The sequence below is a fragment of the Oryzias latipes genome, chromosome 3, assembly GCF_053564925.1.
Source record: "Oryzias latipes strain Hd-rR chromosome 3, Olatipes_Hd-rR_3.1".
NCBI lineage: Eukaryota > Metazoa > Chordata > Actinopteri > Beloniformes > Adrianichthyidae > Oryzias > Oryzias latipes.
Window position 1 is genome coordinate 3,286,498 of NC_136239.1, and position 15,716 is coordinate 3,302,213.

The 15,716-nt window shown below is 37.2% G+C and overlaps 1 protein-coding gene and 2 long non-coding RNA genes across 3 annotated transcripts; 1 reads left to right on the forward strand and 2 right to left on the reverse strand.

Annotated features, from left to right (window-relative positions):
• Positions 1-1,324: 1,324 nt before the first annotated feature.
• Positions 1,325-7,247, forward strand: LOC144991112 (uncharacterized). Its single transcript, XM_078944920.1, has 14 exons — positions 1,325-1,567; positions 1,662-1,737; positions 1,860-2,107; positions 3,385-3,429; positions 3,730-3,768; positions 3,886-3,959; positions 4,056-4,109; positions 4,226-4,431; positions 4,534-4,633; positions 4,715-4,874; positions 5,432-5,535; positions 5,627-5,771; positions 6,155-6,281; positions 6,799-7,247. Exons 1-14 carry the CDS (start codon positions 1,502-1,504, stop codon positions 7,131-7,133), a joined length of 1,779 nt encoding a protein of 592 aa, XP_078801046.1. The 5' UTR covers positions 1,325-1,501; the 3' UTR covers positions 7,134-7,247.
• Positions 7,248-7,709: 462 nt separating this feature from the next.
• LOC111946842 (uncharacterized) lies at positions 7,710-8,957 on the reverse strand. The gene is made up of 6 exons (XR_002872623.2): positions 8,880-8,957; positions 8,704-8,749; positions 8,543-8,634; positions 8,283-8,393; positions 8,053-8,156; positions 7,710-7,841 (listed from the first exon to the last, which is right to left on the reverse strand). It is a non-coding gene; the product is annotated as an uncharacterized LOC111946842 (long non-coding RNA).
• A 429-nt stretch (positions 8,958-9,386) lies between these two features.
• Positions 9,387-10,241, reverse strand: LOC144991113 (uncharacterized). The gene is made up of 3 exons (XR_013655014.1): positions 10,105-10,241; positions 9,706-9,755; positions 9,387-9,527 (listed from the first exon to the last, which is right to left on the reverse strand). It is a non-coding gene; the product is annotated as an uncharacterized LOC144991113 (long non-coding RNA).
• Between the last annotated feature and the right edge of the window lie 5,475 nt (positions 10,242-15,716).

Here is a 15,716-nt window from a genome sequence, read left to right on the forward strand (position 1 = left end):
TCTTCTTCAAGACGGGGTTTATTGATTTATTTAAAACCTTAGACCCCAGATATGACCTGTATTGTTAATCCCTTAGAAACTGGTGCTACTCTCAAGGTGAATGTTTCCCTCCTTTAAGTCTAGACTACAAAGTAGAATAATAAAATAAGACAAAATTATATAAAACAAGATGAGACAAAAAGCTATAAACAACAGAAGTTCAAATGTGAGCAAGAAGAAAAATCTTTGATTCCAAGAGTGTGTTCATTTATTTATAATACATCCCAGAAATGGGGGTTACATTTGTCTTGCGTTTGATTAAATAAAAGCAAAATTTGCTTTAAGTTGTCTGCCGTTTGTACTTATTGCTTTCCTTAAGTGGGGTGGGGGGTCGGAAATCAAATAAAAAAATAAAATCTGAGATTTTTTTATTTTTAGGCCATATCGCCCAGCCCTATTTAATTGTTTATTATTTTTGCCCTTTTTGTATGTTTATACAGTTATATGCTTGTTATATGCTTATTAGTTATAGGTGACTTACTTAACTTTTAATTTCTGTTTATCTTCCCAGAAATGACAGACCCGAAAGAGGTAAAGCTTATAAACGTAATGAAGGAAAATAGATCAACATCTCAGTCACTGTTGTCTGCAAGTGCATTTATTCATTTCACTGAATTTCTTTAGGATGACTTGCGCAGCAATTAGTTTGCTACAAATGCTTAGAAGATCCTTAAATAATCCACCATCAAGTAAGTATCAAAAGTAATTGACAGTTTTTTATACCAATGATTAATGCAACTGTAGGTGAGCTGTTGATGAGAAACATCCCTGATTAACTTACCAGCAAGACTTTTGTATTACTGAGTTGATGATGTTAATGCTCAATGTATTATTTATTAAGTTGAGGGACAGCCCGCACAGGCAGCTAGGGACTCCAGGCCTGAGACATCAGAGAGACCATCTCAACCAATGTCTTTGACAGTTCCTACGCAGGGGCCTTCAGGCAGCACTGTGCAGCAAAGCATGGCCAGGTTTGGTTGTTGTTAGTCAAAAATATGTCTATATAATTCTCATTAAGATAGATTTTCTTGTGTTATTGCTTATTCTGGATTTTCTCTTGTTTTTATGCTGTACAGCTCTTTAGGCAACTGAGGTTGTTAGTAGTGCTGTATAAATAAAGTTAAAATAAATTAATAACGATACGAGTGACTAAATGTAACTGAAGGTAAATCAGGTTTGTGCTTTAAATTACAGTACCACCTTAATATTATTATTATTACTATTATTATTGTTAGAGAGATAAGTGGTAAGTAAGAGATGAGGTTAGTTGTACAGATGACACATCTTTAACCCCCTCCCCCCAAATTCTTTTAGAAGTTTCCCCGGGTTATTTAAACACAGGACCAATTCAAGACCCCAGTTACGGGTGACCAATAAAAGGCTCTGCAGCAAAACGTCCTCCGTCCAGTTCTGCCTACTGCCGAGTGCCTCTGAAAAAAGTCCTAAACCCTCAGAGGAGCTCATGCTGTTACAGGCTGGGTTGGGGAAAAGGACCATCAATATTCCTGAGGATGCTGGCCATAAGCAGGTACGTTACCTCACATCAAACTAATAAAAGTGGATTTAGGTGGGGGGGGGGGGGGGGGGTGTTTGATTAAAATGTTTACTACTGGCACCCACAGATCACAGACATTCTTTGTGAGGTGTACCCCAAAATGGGTGAACTGGAAGGGGCATGGATGCTTTACAAAGCCATGGGTAAAACTTTGTTGTCTCTTTAAATATTTCTCAGTTTGAGTTTATTTAATTACTGATGAAGGTATGTTTGAGAATTTTTCTCTGAACAAAGAGCTGATGATTTTTAATGTTGATGGAAACAGGAGGATTAGGCCAACGGAAACTTATCCTTGTGCCACCTGACGATGAGGGGTACTCTGGGACCAGCATTACCAAGACAGGAAAGTCTTGGCTGTATATTATGCCTATCCAGCAGACTCTTGACACCACTCCATTGCCTATGTCTGCTCCAGAGTTCCAGGCAATGCCAAATGCACGGTGTCTCTCATGTCAAAGCTATGTGCCACTGCAGCTCCTGGGGCTGCATGTCAAGGAGTGCAGTATTAATGAGGTATGGCTTTGAGAGTAAAATATACAATCTGAAATCAAGCCTTTCTCTTGATGTTTGTATCACTACGAACATGTCCTACGTTCTAGTCATTGTCCCACTTCAAGTCAATGGAGCAGCATTCTTAACAGACATTTCCATGTCTTTTTCCCCATACCTTCCTCTAGTTCTTCTGTGAAACACCAAAAGGTTTTTGGATCCGCTAATAGATATGTTCTCAGTAATGGGTCAGCACATAGCCCCTTCCTCCTCTTCTTGAACCTGGCCAAAATACCTAACCCTTGAACTTAGGCCCAGTGACTGTTAAGTCAACAAGGAAGGCATCTACCTTCATTTAAAACCATATATTTTTTACTTTTGAATTGGATTCAATCTAAGCTGCTTTGGCAGAACCTTCATACATCATCTAAGATCATTAGGCGTGCAAATGTCTCCACTTACATAGATTCAAGTTAAGGCACTGTCCAATGCTTTTTGTCCTATTCGACTAACATCGAAAAGGACTATAAACTCTGTTTGTACCCAGAAGAACGGCTGACAATCAGTAGAAGAAGAAATGCCAACCTTGGACAATCGACAGATTATGGACCCTTTTTTTATTTTCCCTTACAGCATTACTTTATTTTAAAAAAACAAAGAAATAAAAAATACAAAAAAATAGTAAAACAAATGATTACCGGTAATCAATTATTGAAGATGGTTAAATTGGTTGACTTTTAATGATTTTACTCCACTTGCTCCAAAAATTGATAAATTGATTCAAAAATCTTTCCTAATGTAACATAATTTTGCACACGTTTTTAACTTTTGATACTTGATGAAATTTTGCTATGAAAATCTCTGAAACAGTGTTTAGTCTATTTTACTGATATAGTATTTTTTAATCATATCAATGACTTTTATAAGTAATAATCTAGATGAATGATCTGCATTTGCCATGTTGATTTCTGAAACAGTTATTTTTACATAATAATTAAGTAATTCATCTTTGTCATGTGCTTTATCGATACCTTATGATTCTTAATTCTGTCTGATAAAACCTAGGAACCGGATATTGATAATTCATGTAATAAAATGGTTATAGTATAACGGGGTGGGATTATATAAGTTTGCTTCCTTCCACTCCCTTTCAAGCAATATTTATTAATATGACTAATTATCCTAAGTTTGATTAGTTACTGTATGAATGTATAACTGATGATTATATTGCTTTTGTGTATTGTTTCTATTTGATTTCTTGAAATAAAACATTTCAAATCAATTTATGTTGATTTGTACAGACAGTACCTACAGAAGACACCAATATTGATGAGGATGATGATGTGGTGAGTTAATACTTTTTTTTGTAATATAATTATAATTGTTAATTTCGTGAATTCTAGAATTGTTCATTTCTTTTGATTATTGTCAAATTGATGTCACAGTTTATATCGCAAATGCTTTCTTATATTTTCTTTAGCACCTCAAATAATGCGTGTCTCCCACTCTTTGGGTTTTCTCTGCCAGATAGATAAAATAGAGACAAAAAGTTACATTTGTCCATTACAAAAGTTTGTATGGTACAAGCTAAATTAGTTTGATTAGTAAGTAGTGTTGAATGTGTTTTATACAAACAACCGTTACAGATCCCACTAGAAATGCCGACACAAGTTTTGGAGAGTAAGGTGAGCACACCACAGTACACATTATAAAGTACCATTATTATATTTATTTGACATAAGTGCTAGAAGTGCAACAATTAACTATTAAGTGATTATAACTTAGACTCATTATTTTCATAGGTTGCTTGTCCACTGTGTTGTCAACCTTTCACCAAGGAGGAAATCTGTGCACACGCAAGTGTTTGTGGGGAGAGGTAAAAATAGTGATTTTCCTCATAGGCAGGGAAAAATGTTTTATTTTTTAAATAAAACATGTCGTGACCCTTTTTTTGTCTTAATTTTTCTTTCAGTAACATCACAGAAGAGATTGAATTTAGCAAAGACATGCATGGACACTACAGCAGGTATGCAGTGGAATGAACTTTGTTACATAATAGTTCACAGAAAATGACGCACATCTCCATCTGTGATGTTTAATTGAACCCATGTTATAAAAAATGGTTTTATGTGGCTGTTTTAGTGCATTAGATATCCTCGTCGCACTTGAAAAGAGGGTGGATGTTTCCATGACCTTTAACATCTCGGTAACGAGGGAAGACCTGTTTCAAAGGGGGATGAAGCAGTGGATAAGACAAAAAAAAGCCTCGCCAAAGAATCTTCTCCGTGTTTCGTTCATTGGTGAACATGGAATAGATGAAGGTCCTCTACGAACAGAGTTCCTTACTGGTTTGTTTTTCAGTTCTCACACCTCAAATCAAGAAGTAGCAGTAGAGACAATTTCTCATTCAAGTGTTAGATTGCATGTAACTGTGTCTTTTCTTTGCACAGAAATGGTGCGTGGAATTGAAACACAGTACTTTGAAGGAGATGGAGAAAAAGGCAAAATCCCCAAATATAGTATCTTGGACTACCAAGACCAGAATTTCAAGTATGTTCCAAGATAGCCTATATTAAAGTTAATCAATTTATAATATGTTTGAATACAGTTTGTGATTTTGTCGCATAAAAGGACCTGTGGGGAGATCTTGGCTACAAGTTTGGCACAAGGAGGTCCTGCACCAAACTTCCTTAAAACATGGTGCTACAATTTCTTGTGCCATGGGGAGATGGAGATTGACGTTCCACCAGATGAGGTTACAGCTCCGGACTTGATCAATCTGAAAGCTGAGGTACCAAAATGGCGTTTCATCTCTGCCATAAACTGACAGTAGTCGTCATAATAGTTCTGCTCATATTTGTATACAACAGCAACAATGCTGCTTCATGGTTTTAACAACAACCCCCCCCCCCCCCCCCCCATGCCTAATATAATCACCCTCTTGTCCCCCTCTCTCTAACATCCCTCTCTCTCCTTTCCTCCTTTCCTTTTCCGTCCGGTCCAACACCAAAGATTACTAACTTGTTTACAGTAATTATGAATAATTTACACATAAAAGTTTTCTATCCATATCCATAAAATAAATTTTGTCTGTAGGACAAATATGTTCTTGTTATATCTTGCTGTTTGATGAAAGATGAAATTTTCAGTTATTAAAATTGTAGATTTGACTCCAGAGGAGTTGTTACCTCACCAGCCATCAACCTCACCACACGTCACTGCTACCAATATGCCATAAAGTCATGAATAATGTATTACAATTTGTGATAACATGTTCTGCAGTGTATATTTTGCCATGTTTTTACTTTATGTTGTATGCCAGTATTAATGATACATTTTCCATTTGAGGTACAAAATTCAGATGATGAAAAGCTGCTGGAATTAACAGATGCCATTGTCGCTTGTGGATATCAAGGACCAATAACAGTTGAGAAAAGAAATTCCATCACAGCGTATGTTCCCTATAAAAGCAGCTATTTCTCACACTTCAGTGATAAGTTTTATTCTGATTAAATTGCGTATTTTTGTCTCACTTCTGATTAGAGCCATCAGTTTGCATTCAGTGGTGAGGTTGATCCCAATCCTGACCCAGCTCCGGGAAGGCTTCAAACTGTATGGACTGACTGACTTTTTGGCAGAACACAAGCAACTGTGTCAAGAGCTTTTTGTCCCTGGCCACATTGAAAATGTAAGATATTGTTAGAACAAATATTGCCCTTCTTTATTGGAACCTGTTTGTGTTTATGTCATTGTTTTTTCACAAATTTAAAAAATGTGGTCAAGGCAAGTAAAATGTTGTAGCAAAATTATGACAAATAAGTAATATTAATATAATAATAATATAATATCATGTAAGCCTCAAACAATTTTTCATTTGATTTTTGAGTTGTTTTAAGTCAGTCAGTAATATTAGAGTATAAGCAGACCTACTGCACAAATTTACTAAAATATGACCCACATGATTGTTCCGAAGCTACCTCCATGCTTTCTCATTTGCCTGTTTATTCTACTGACTGCACCCACATAGTTTTCCCAATTTTGATTTTATCACGAGGCACAAATGTGTTCCAGGTTGATGCAGACTTCATAGTTGGAGCCCTTTCCCCAAACTTGAGTGAGGAGGGATCTGTCAGACGGCAGAAAGAACTACATGTTCTCAACTTTTTGCAAGACTTTCTGCAGAATCTAGAAGACAAAGGTAAGATGTTACTTTTGCACGGCACTGTAAATTTTGCATTTGCTCCAACCTCTGCATTACACATTAAAGTCTAGGTATAAAGGTTTTACACAAATTTCGTGTTTGTACATTTGAATCGGTTAGTTTAAAAGGTGCAGCAGTTCTTAGCTTACAGATGCTATCATATGAAGCATCTCACTTTTAGAATTTAAGAGGACTAGCAAACTAAAGTCTCTGGACTTGGGGCCTTGAATTAAAGAGGGGCGCTGTCATATTGGGTAACTAGTGCTGCCATATATGGGATAAAGCTAAACCTAGGTTAGACCCAAGTCCAGGAATTTTGCACTTAATGCATTTCAAATGCCATGCATAGTCAATACATTACAACAGACTTTGAACTAACCAATTCATTTATTTTCTCTTAACACTGAGGGTGTTGAGGGCAAATGCAGTTTTTGTTGGTTCGTTAAAATATGTTAGTGCTAGCAGGATGAAGGGTAATAGTGGAAAAATGACACCTTTTTTCCCCTTAAACTAGATACGGTCCATGAAGACAAGCTCCCTGCAAGTGCCGCTACACAGGAAACGACCGGGGTGGGAAACAAACGGCTTTCTCTCCAGCATTTCTTTCAATGGATCACAGGACATGCTCACGTTCCACTCATCCAGTGTCAACGAAGTATTTTTAAAATCACTGTTAATTTTGAACATGACTGCTACTCCCATTATGGGGAACATGGGATTTGTTACCCAGTGGTCAATGCTTGTGGTGTTAGTGTGACATTTCCTGTATGTCACTTAGGAACCTATAGTGAGTTTGAAAGAAACCTAAACACTGCTCTTGAATTTGGCTATGAATTTAGCAGGTATTAGATGTTACATCTCATCATTGCTTGCAGCTGAAGGCGTGATTGCAGCAACCCTGAAGTTAAAAAAAAAAAGATCTGACAGAAAACATTTTTATGTTAAAAATAATATTGTTTAGCTGTTGATGTTGTTTTTCTCAAATATAACTTGGCAAGTTGGTATAGAAATATATAATCTTTTATTGACAGCTTTTCAAACAGTAGTTACAAAGTACCAACTTATAACATTTATTCAGTTAACGTAGCCAGATGTTCACGAACGATTAAGAACAGGCTTCTGTTGTCCAGATCTCTGTTGTCATCAATAAAATTCTGACATTCCACCAGCTGGTCTTCTGTTATGGGACAGTCAAATTCAGGGACCACCACAGCTCCCTGCACATCTCCAAAATCAGTCGCAACATCCCAATCAAGGTCTGGCTCATGAATGTCCTGAAAGTAAGATCAGTGGATTGTTTTATTTTGTTTTTCCACCCCACCCCAACAGTTTTTGCCTTTTTTAAAACGGGACAGTTTCCTTTAAAGTATTTTGAAATGCAAACCTGGAGATTCTCTGGCTCTTTGGTGGGATGCAGCATCATTCCAGTTTGCCACAACTGCTCAGGGGTTTTGTTTCCTTCAGTTCTGAGTGGATGGCAGTTCCAACCTTCCACAAAAGCATCCAGGTCCTTCTGGAGTTTGTGAAGGAATGTCAGGTGGACTGCAAACAAATCCTCTGTAAAGAAATGTTTACAAATAGGTTAAAGAAATAAAACATGTTAATAAATTAATGAATTTGACTTTTTAATATTACCTTTTGAAAATGTCCTGTACAACTGTAATTTATTAATTGAAGTATTTTTTTTGCCAGATTAACATTTAACTTAACTCTGAATGGTAATGAAAGTTTTTTTTTCCTATCCACAAACATCACAATATTGCCTTACCTCAGGAGGATACATCAAGTAGGTGTTCCATCTCCAGCAGGTGAAGTTCATTGTAATATTTTGATGTTACACATGCTCTGACATCACGCCACAAGCGCTCGATTCTATGAGCATACAACTTAAGCCATGTAATGTCAAGGACTTGGAGACATGGAAAGTGCAAATTATTTTTCAATTGAGTTAATGGTAGTGTGTAAATGGATTTCAAGAAAATATTAATCAAATCAAACCGTTGATTGTGGACACTTTTTCCTGAAATGAAACTCCCACGATCAGTTCCACGGATGGTGAACATATATCTAGCTATGTCCACATTCTCTACTCCCTGATCACCTCTCACCCTATTTCACAAATGAATAAAAAAGAACTTTAAAAAAAATCATTGGATCAGAACACAGCTTTCCACATTTAAAGTCAATTTCCAAATTGACTTTACATAATGTGTGATAAAAGGTTTAGGTCTGCATGTCAGAAAGATTTGTAATCATGCCTTGAGGGTATGCCATGGACCTCTGTTGCTTTTTTGAATGCTGCAAAAGCTGTTGATGCACGGTTATTGGTGGCGGCCTCCAAACACATCACCTACATAACAATAAGAAAAGTATGGTAAACCAGTCTAAATGTAAAGCAGAAAACTGCAAAGCTTGTTACCTTTCTGGAGTAGCCATCAATTCCACCAAAAAGGACAATGTTGTACCTGGTGGCATTAAGAAAAGCATTTTTATGGTAACAGTTATAATTAAGATAACATCATTTCACCCCCCCCCCCCCCCCACACACACACACACACACACACTAAAAACAAAACAAAAAACAGGCATACAAACCTTATCAACTTGTGGTTAGTGTCCACATGCCACAGTGAAAGGGGTCCTCTGACTGAATAGGTTCTCCGCACTGGAAAGAATACCAAGCGAGTCCACACGATGCATTGATGCTGCAAGTCTTCTCCACTGCACATTGATACCCATGGACCTCAGACTTCCTTTCACCATCCGATAGCCTGCTGTCGGCATTTCAGTTTTTATGATCCGGATGGAATCATCCAGCTCTTCATCTGTAAGATCACTATAAGTCTGTTTGACAGACAGGCCAAATTCAGTCATTCGTCGATGGACAGTTCTGGTTGAAATCCCCTGTAATTTTGCTATGCTTTTCACTGGAAGATTTAATGCAATAAGTTCAACAAGTCTCTCCTTTTCCACCTCATACATGGGGCGCCCCCTTGCTCCGCTTACAGTTTCAACTGTGGTCAGTGCCACATTATTACGATCAATGTGGTCCAACACCAGTCTGAGAAACTCTTGTAAAGCTTGGACAATCTCTGGTTGGATATTTACATGTCTGGACAGTGCTTCCCAGAGGTACAGTTCTTGCCTACAAGTGAACAGCAGAAAGTCCAAGTCCAGGGGTTGTGAAAGTCCAGACTCTAATTTACTGATCAGTCTTAAAATCATTTCTTGCCTGAGAATTTCCTATTGACAAAAAACAAAATGAAAATCAACACTGGACAAAAGAATAGGAAAAAAATATTGATAGAAATTCATGATAATTAAAAGAAGTTCCTAGCAAAGCTGGCATACTAATAGGAAATGAAACCACACTAACCAATATAAACAAAAACTGCTTACTGAATTGGGTTTAAAGACTTACATGCTCTGCCATCTCACAAGATCATTTGTACAGTGATTAAGGGATTTTAGCTGAATAAAAGAAAAAGCAGTTAGAATATGTCCAGAGTTGAGAAATCTTAATCCTCTAAAGTAATTCTGAGATTAACAGCTCAATGATTGATGATTAACCACAGTGTCTTAATTTAACTAGCTATACATGAAAATCAAGCAGTAAAACAAAGATTAGTTTGATACTACATCATCATGAGATGCTGTTACATTGTTAGCATTTGTTAACAACATGCTAATACACATTTCCTGTCCTCTGAGTTGCGTAGCAGCTCTGTCTCGGGCTAACTAAAGTGTATATGTATATTTAATAAAGTGATTTCACATGAGAAAAGCGTACATCACAAAAAATCCCACTGCACTTTCTTACCTTGTTCTTTATGGCCGTTGGTTCACGTTTTCATCCACGTTACATCCACCATTTTAATATTTGTTAATAAAGTTTTTGAAAAAAAGCCCCGCTGCCTTGCCTGTTTTGAGATGCAAATTTCGGCCAATCAGATCGACCAGAAAGGTTTCCGCCCCCAAGTGACAAAAACGCCCCCTTAACACTGAGTGTAAATCCAGGTGAACGCGCAAATAGAAACTGACCGTGCAGGATCCCCACTCAGTCAGGGTTTAAGCCGTGCAGTTTAGAATTGCGCCTGCGCGGTTATAAGGTTCGCTCACTCAGTTCCTAAATACGCCCGCTCAGTTGTTTTTACGCCCTTTCGGTTATTGGCAGATTTGTAATCCCATACGTTTAACCTAATCATTAGGGATTTCCCGATCAAATCACATGATCATGGTTGATCAAAAACCACGTGTCTGCTGATCTGCATCAGATATTTAAACGGTAACGCTTTCTTTTACAGTACAGTACTTGCAGTGTACTGAAGTGGTATTTACATGATACTTTTTTATGAGACTTATTGGGTACTTACATGGGACGTTTTGGTTTCTACCCGGTAGTTACATGGTACTTGCTGTGTATTTATGTGGTACTATTTGGTTCATACTCATGTGGTACCTATTGGGTATTTATAATATGTTTACTGGGTATTTACATGTTGTGTAAAGGTGTCTTTTGTGGTACTTACCACATGTTAGAACAAGGTAAGTACAAATAAAGTACCTTGAATTTAAGTTTGCACTCGTATGTTTCATGGTGTTTACCATGACTTTACCACAGAAACTACCCCTCAAGTACAATGAAACTGGACTGTAAAAGAAAGTCAGCCCGATTTCTACTTAACTACATGGTACCTTCAGCAATAAATGCTGGGTATGTACACAGGAGTATTACCTTCCTGTGCAGTGTGCATAGAAACTTGGCGTTCTTGCCATTGGCACATGGATTATCTTCCCAATACTCAACAAGTAACATGTGGCAAATTTAAAGAGAAACAAGACCGCAGTGAAAACAACAATCTTTAATAGGATACACTACTGCAGCATTAAAAAAGGGCCATCACAATAAAACTCGTTTTAGTCAAGTTCTCAACAAAATAGTCAAAACGAACATTTCAAAACCACAACTTTTTTTTCTTGTGATGGAGCTCAGTTCCTAAATTTTGGTTTAACTGGAAGGAGCTGCATATTTCTTTTCATGTTATCTATCTTTTGCTGCAAAGTTGTATTTTGCTCCAGGAATGATTTGCACTCCTTAGCATGACCCATGAGTGTGTCACCCAACATGAAAACTGGAAATGGCCCCAGATCCTCTCCTTCTCCAGCCAAAGCTATTTCTGCTTTAATTGCAGTCAAAGCTATTGTATTTCTGTCAATATCAAAGTGGCGACATGTAAGGGTCATGCTTTTTGTCTGTTGAAATTTCTTTAGCAGAGCTTGGTATCGGTGCAGGACTTCTGGGTTTGTATCTTCAAGAAAAATCACGATACAAGCACCAATTAACATAAAAAGCATAACAACTTTGATGAAGTCCAAAGTATATATTAATTACATTAAACTACACATGTAGGTACAGCACATTAATGTCTAAATTAAGGTTATTCCATTTATGTCAATGTAAATTATTTTAACGTAAGGTATTTTAAAGTTTAAAATTGTAATCTCTATTCTACAAATACAATTTTAAAATACAATACAAAAGTCACAAGCAGTGTTGTACGGCCTGGAGCCAAAACTGCCTGTGCACGCTCTAGCTACACCTTTGCCACTTGACTTTGGTGCCACAGCTGCAAAGTCATTTACAGAGCTTGAAAAGTTTCATACTGCTTGAAGTTTTGCTAAGATTTTATGTGATAAACCAACACAAAGTAGCACTTGAAATGTAGCTATACAATGGCTCCCCAAATGTTTAGCAAATATAAATGTGAAACGTGGTGTGCATGTAATCAGCCCCTCCATACACAAATAAAAACGAAGGCAACGCCGTGCAATCAATGGCTGTCCGATGTCACTTAATTAAGCATATCATATATTTCGTTTGCCAAATTTTGAGTGCAGGTTCTTCTTGGTTTTTTCTTCTTTTCTTGGGAAGAGGAGGATGAGGAAGAAGAATCAGATTCAGTGATGGAGGATGTATCCGAGTTGTCCTTTATTTTCTTTTTGCGAGATCCTAAGATAAAGCAAATAAACGTTAATTTTATTGTTTTTTTTTTGAGAAATGAAGGACAAAATGCTAATAAACTAAAGTACAAAGTTCAGTATTTTCATTTAGCATTAATATTTTTTCATTACCCCTGGAACTTTTAGGGGCAGTTTGCCCTACATTTTCAGCTTTTTGTTTGAAGAAATCACATTTTTCCCCTCAAAAGCTGGTTCTCTTATCTCAGAGGCAGATTTTTTTCCTTTGCAATTTTTAATTGCTCACGAACTTTATCCACGCTCGGAGCAATTTCCTCTGGTTGTGTCACAGTGGGGGAAGGTTGAAGCACCCAGGCGCAGAGAGGAGAGGAGGCAGGAGGCCCAGGAACAATGGCTTTTAATATTAAAACTAAATAAACCAAAAACCACTGCTAAAGCAGGCAAACCAAAACTCGAAACACTCATTAAACTCAAAAACCGGGGAAGAGCAGAATATGGACCAGCACAGGAGGAAGGGAAAGACGAGACTTAAATACATACAAGGCAACAAGACACAGGTGCAAACACTCAGGACCGATGGGGAAAGGTAAAACTTGAAACAACAACAACAAAACAGGAAAAACTACAAAATAAAAGAGGCAGTAACTCAAACCTATACAGGAAATAAAGGAACCAAACACAAAGAAACTGAAACCGTTACAGGTTCCTCTAAAAAAAATAAAAATAAACAAAATAATAATAAGAATTATTAAACATAAAGTTTGAAATTATAATATAAACATAGAAAGCAACACTTAGATCAAGGGTGTCAAACTCATTTTGGTTCGGGGGCCACATTCAACCCGTCTGATCTCAACTGGGCCAGACCAGTAGCGTAAAGGCAAAATAACAGCTTTATAATTGTTTTTTTACCCAATTGGAAAACATGCCTCAACCAACATGGTAGCCTAATCATTTCTTATTACACATTCATTCACAGAGGCCAATGGATCTGAAATAAAATTAATTTCACTTTAAAAAATATTGGTTTATTCAATTTTATACAGCCTGAATATTTTAAATCTGACACTGAAGCAATCCTGATAATAAATTCAAGAGGGGCTACAGAAAAAAATGAAACATCTTCCTAAAATGTAAACGTCCAAACGATGACAAAATTACACTAAATTGAACTTGTAAACATTTGTGAACATAAGAGTTTGGAGTTAACCTCCTTTCTCTCCTGAAACTTCACCCGTCCATAGATTTCAGGATTCAAATCCTGTGCAGAAACACATTTACTGTCATTCAAGTGTGCAAAACACAATGAAATGTCCATTATTATTATCATGCATTATTATAAGAATCTTTTCCTGGTTTTCTGCATGAATTTTGTGGCAACACCTGCCTTCTTCCTGACTTTTGATGGAGCGCCATCAGTGACAAAAAACACTTCATGTGACCAGGTCACTCCAACATTGTCCAGCACAGTAACTAGAGAGCTGACTATGTCATCAGTTGTTGTTGTGTCCATCAACTCCAGAAACTCCACTGTGACGGTCTCTTCGACACCTCTAATAAATATGCACAGCTGTACATATCTGTGATGTTGGTGCTTTCATCAATAGTGACTGAAAATACAATAAATGGATCTGGAGTCGTAATTCTTGACAGACTCATGTTTATGGTCGACTGCTTTTTGGGAACAAGACTTCTACAGCCTTCAGCATTTTTCAATCATTTCACCATCTGAAAATGGTTTGGATGTTTGCGCCAACTTGTTTGCAATAAGGTAGCTAGGTGTCACTGCTCCATCACTGACGTCACGGCTGCAGTAAATCCAGATGGTTATTTATCGGTCCAGCTAATAGTTGCTAAATCTTCTTTTTTCTTAACTCCAAATAGTGAAACTTTTCTTTGTGGAGAGTCTCATAGTGGTGCGGAATGTTATGTTCTTGGAGAATCTGTTGATGACATACCTAGCATGCAGGTTTGCATTCAGCTCCGTGATCAAATAAAACGCTTTCCATTTTCCTGGAAAGCTCAGGACTTCACTTCAACCTTTTTTTTTTTCCTTTCTACAACATTTTGGTCATTAGGGTGTCACTACTGATCATCCTTCAGTGGTGAGGCTCACAGGGAACCAAACTCCTGCCTACCCAGACACAGAGCTGTTAGGTTTCGTTTTTGGCACATGCAGAGTTATGTTGTTTCAACTGTTAAGCTTTTCCTTTACCCCCTAGTGGCGGAATTGCGCATTTCGGTTATTTCTTTAAAATATTATAATTCGCCACAGGAAAGGACTAGAAACTTGCTTTTTTTAAACATCCTTATGATTTTTACTCTTCATGTGTGGGCCAGAATAAACCACCTGGCGGGCCGTATGTTTGACACCCCTGACTTAGATCATTCTTTAAGATATCCTGATCCTCAACATTAATATGGATATTGACATAAATATACCTGTTCAAATAAACATGACATTGCACATTAAATAAAATAGCTGATATAGTACTTGTTTGGAAAAGAAATACTTTGTGAGGTTTTGCAGTCAGTTTTCCAAAGGAAAATAATCAAAAACAAAAAGGGAACAAGAAGTAATTTTGGTAAATCATCCAGAAGAGATTTAATGGTAATATGAGACCACACACACAAAAAAGAAAAATCAAGCAGAACAGCAAATTTGCTTAGACACAGAATTACTAAAGTATTATTTGAATTGTATGCTATTGCTGTATGTATCTTCTTTATGAATATTATTTGCACCTACAATTTTCATTAGCTTAAAAACATTGCAAAAGACGGAAGTACGTCATCATTATTTTTAAATAAACGGCTTTCTTTGATTTTCCCAGAAGCGCGCTCGCAATGTGCAGCGAACTACAGACTTCATCATTTATGCAACTTTCTTGTTTGACAGCGGCCCCTCTGGTAAGTTACAATGTTTTTAATTTTATCACAAACTTCTAAAAGTAATACATTTTGAAATAACTGCAATTTTTGAAATTTAAAGTAGGAGACATGCTCTTCACTTTCAAACACAGAGACCGGCTTGACATCAGGAGGTTAGTTTATGAGCTTCTAATCAGTAAATAAATATAGATTCTTCATCAAATATAAAAAAAAAGGTCAATAACGTGCAGGGCTTTAAAATAAAAAACGTAGTCACCAGTAATGCCGGCATCACTGAAGCGTTACAAAGGTTGTGAAAACCATAATATAAAGGCAACAGGCGCAAGTCTTTTACCTGGCAGCATTTTTGACAGACTTCTTTGGAAACATAGGTACACTCAGGGCTCTTTATTAAAAACACTGGCTTACCTGACAAATAAAGAGAGATTCGAATTATTGAGCGCGCCTTGAGGTCCTCCGGAAATGCACCTTTTCACCTTGGGAGTACCGGAGTGTTGCTGCATTTGAGTGCGCTGGGAACATGCAGTTTTGCTCGCCCCGACCTGGTCAACAAGATCACAC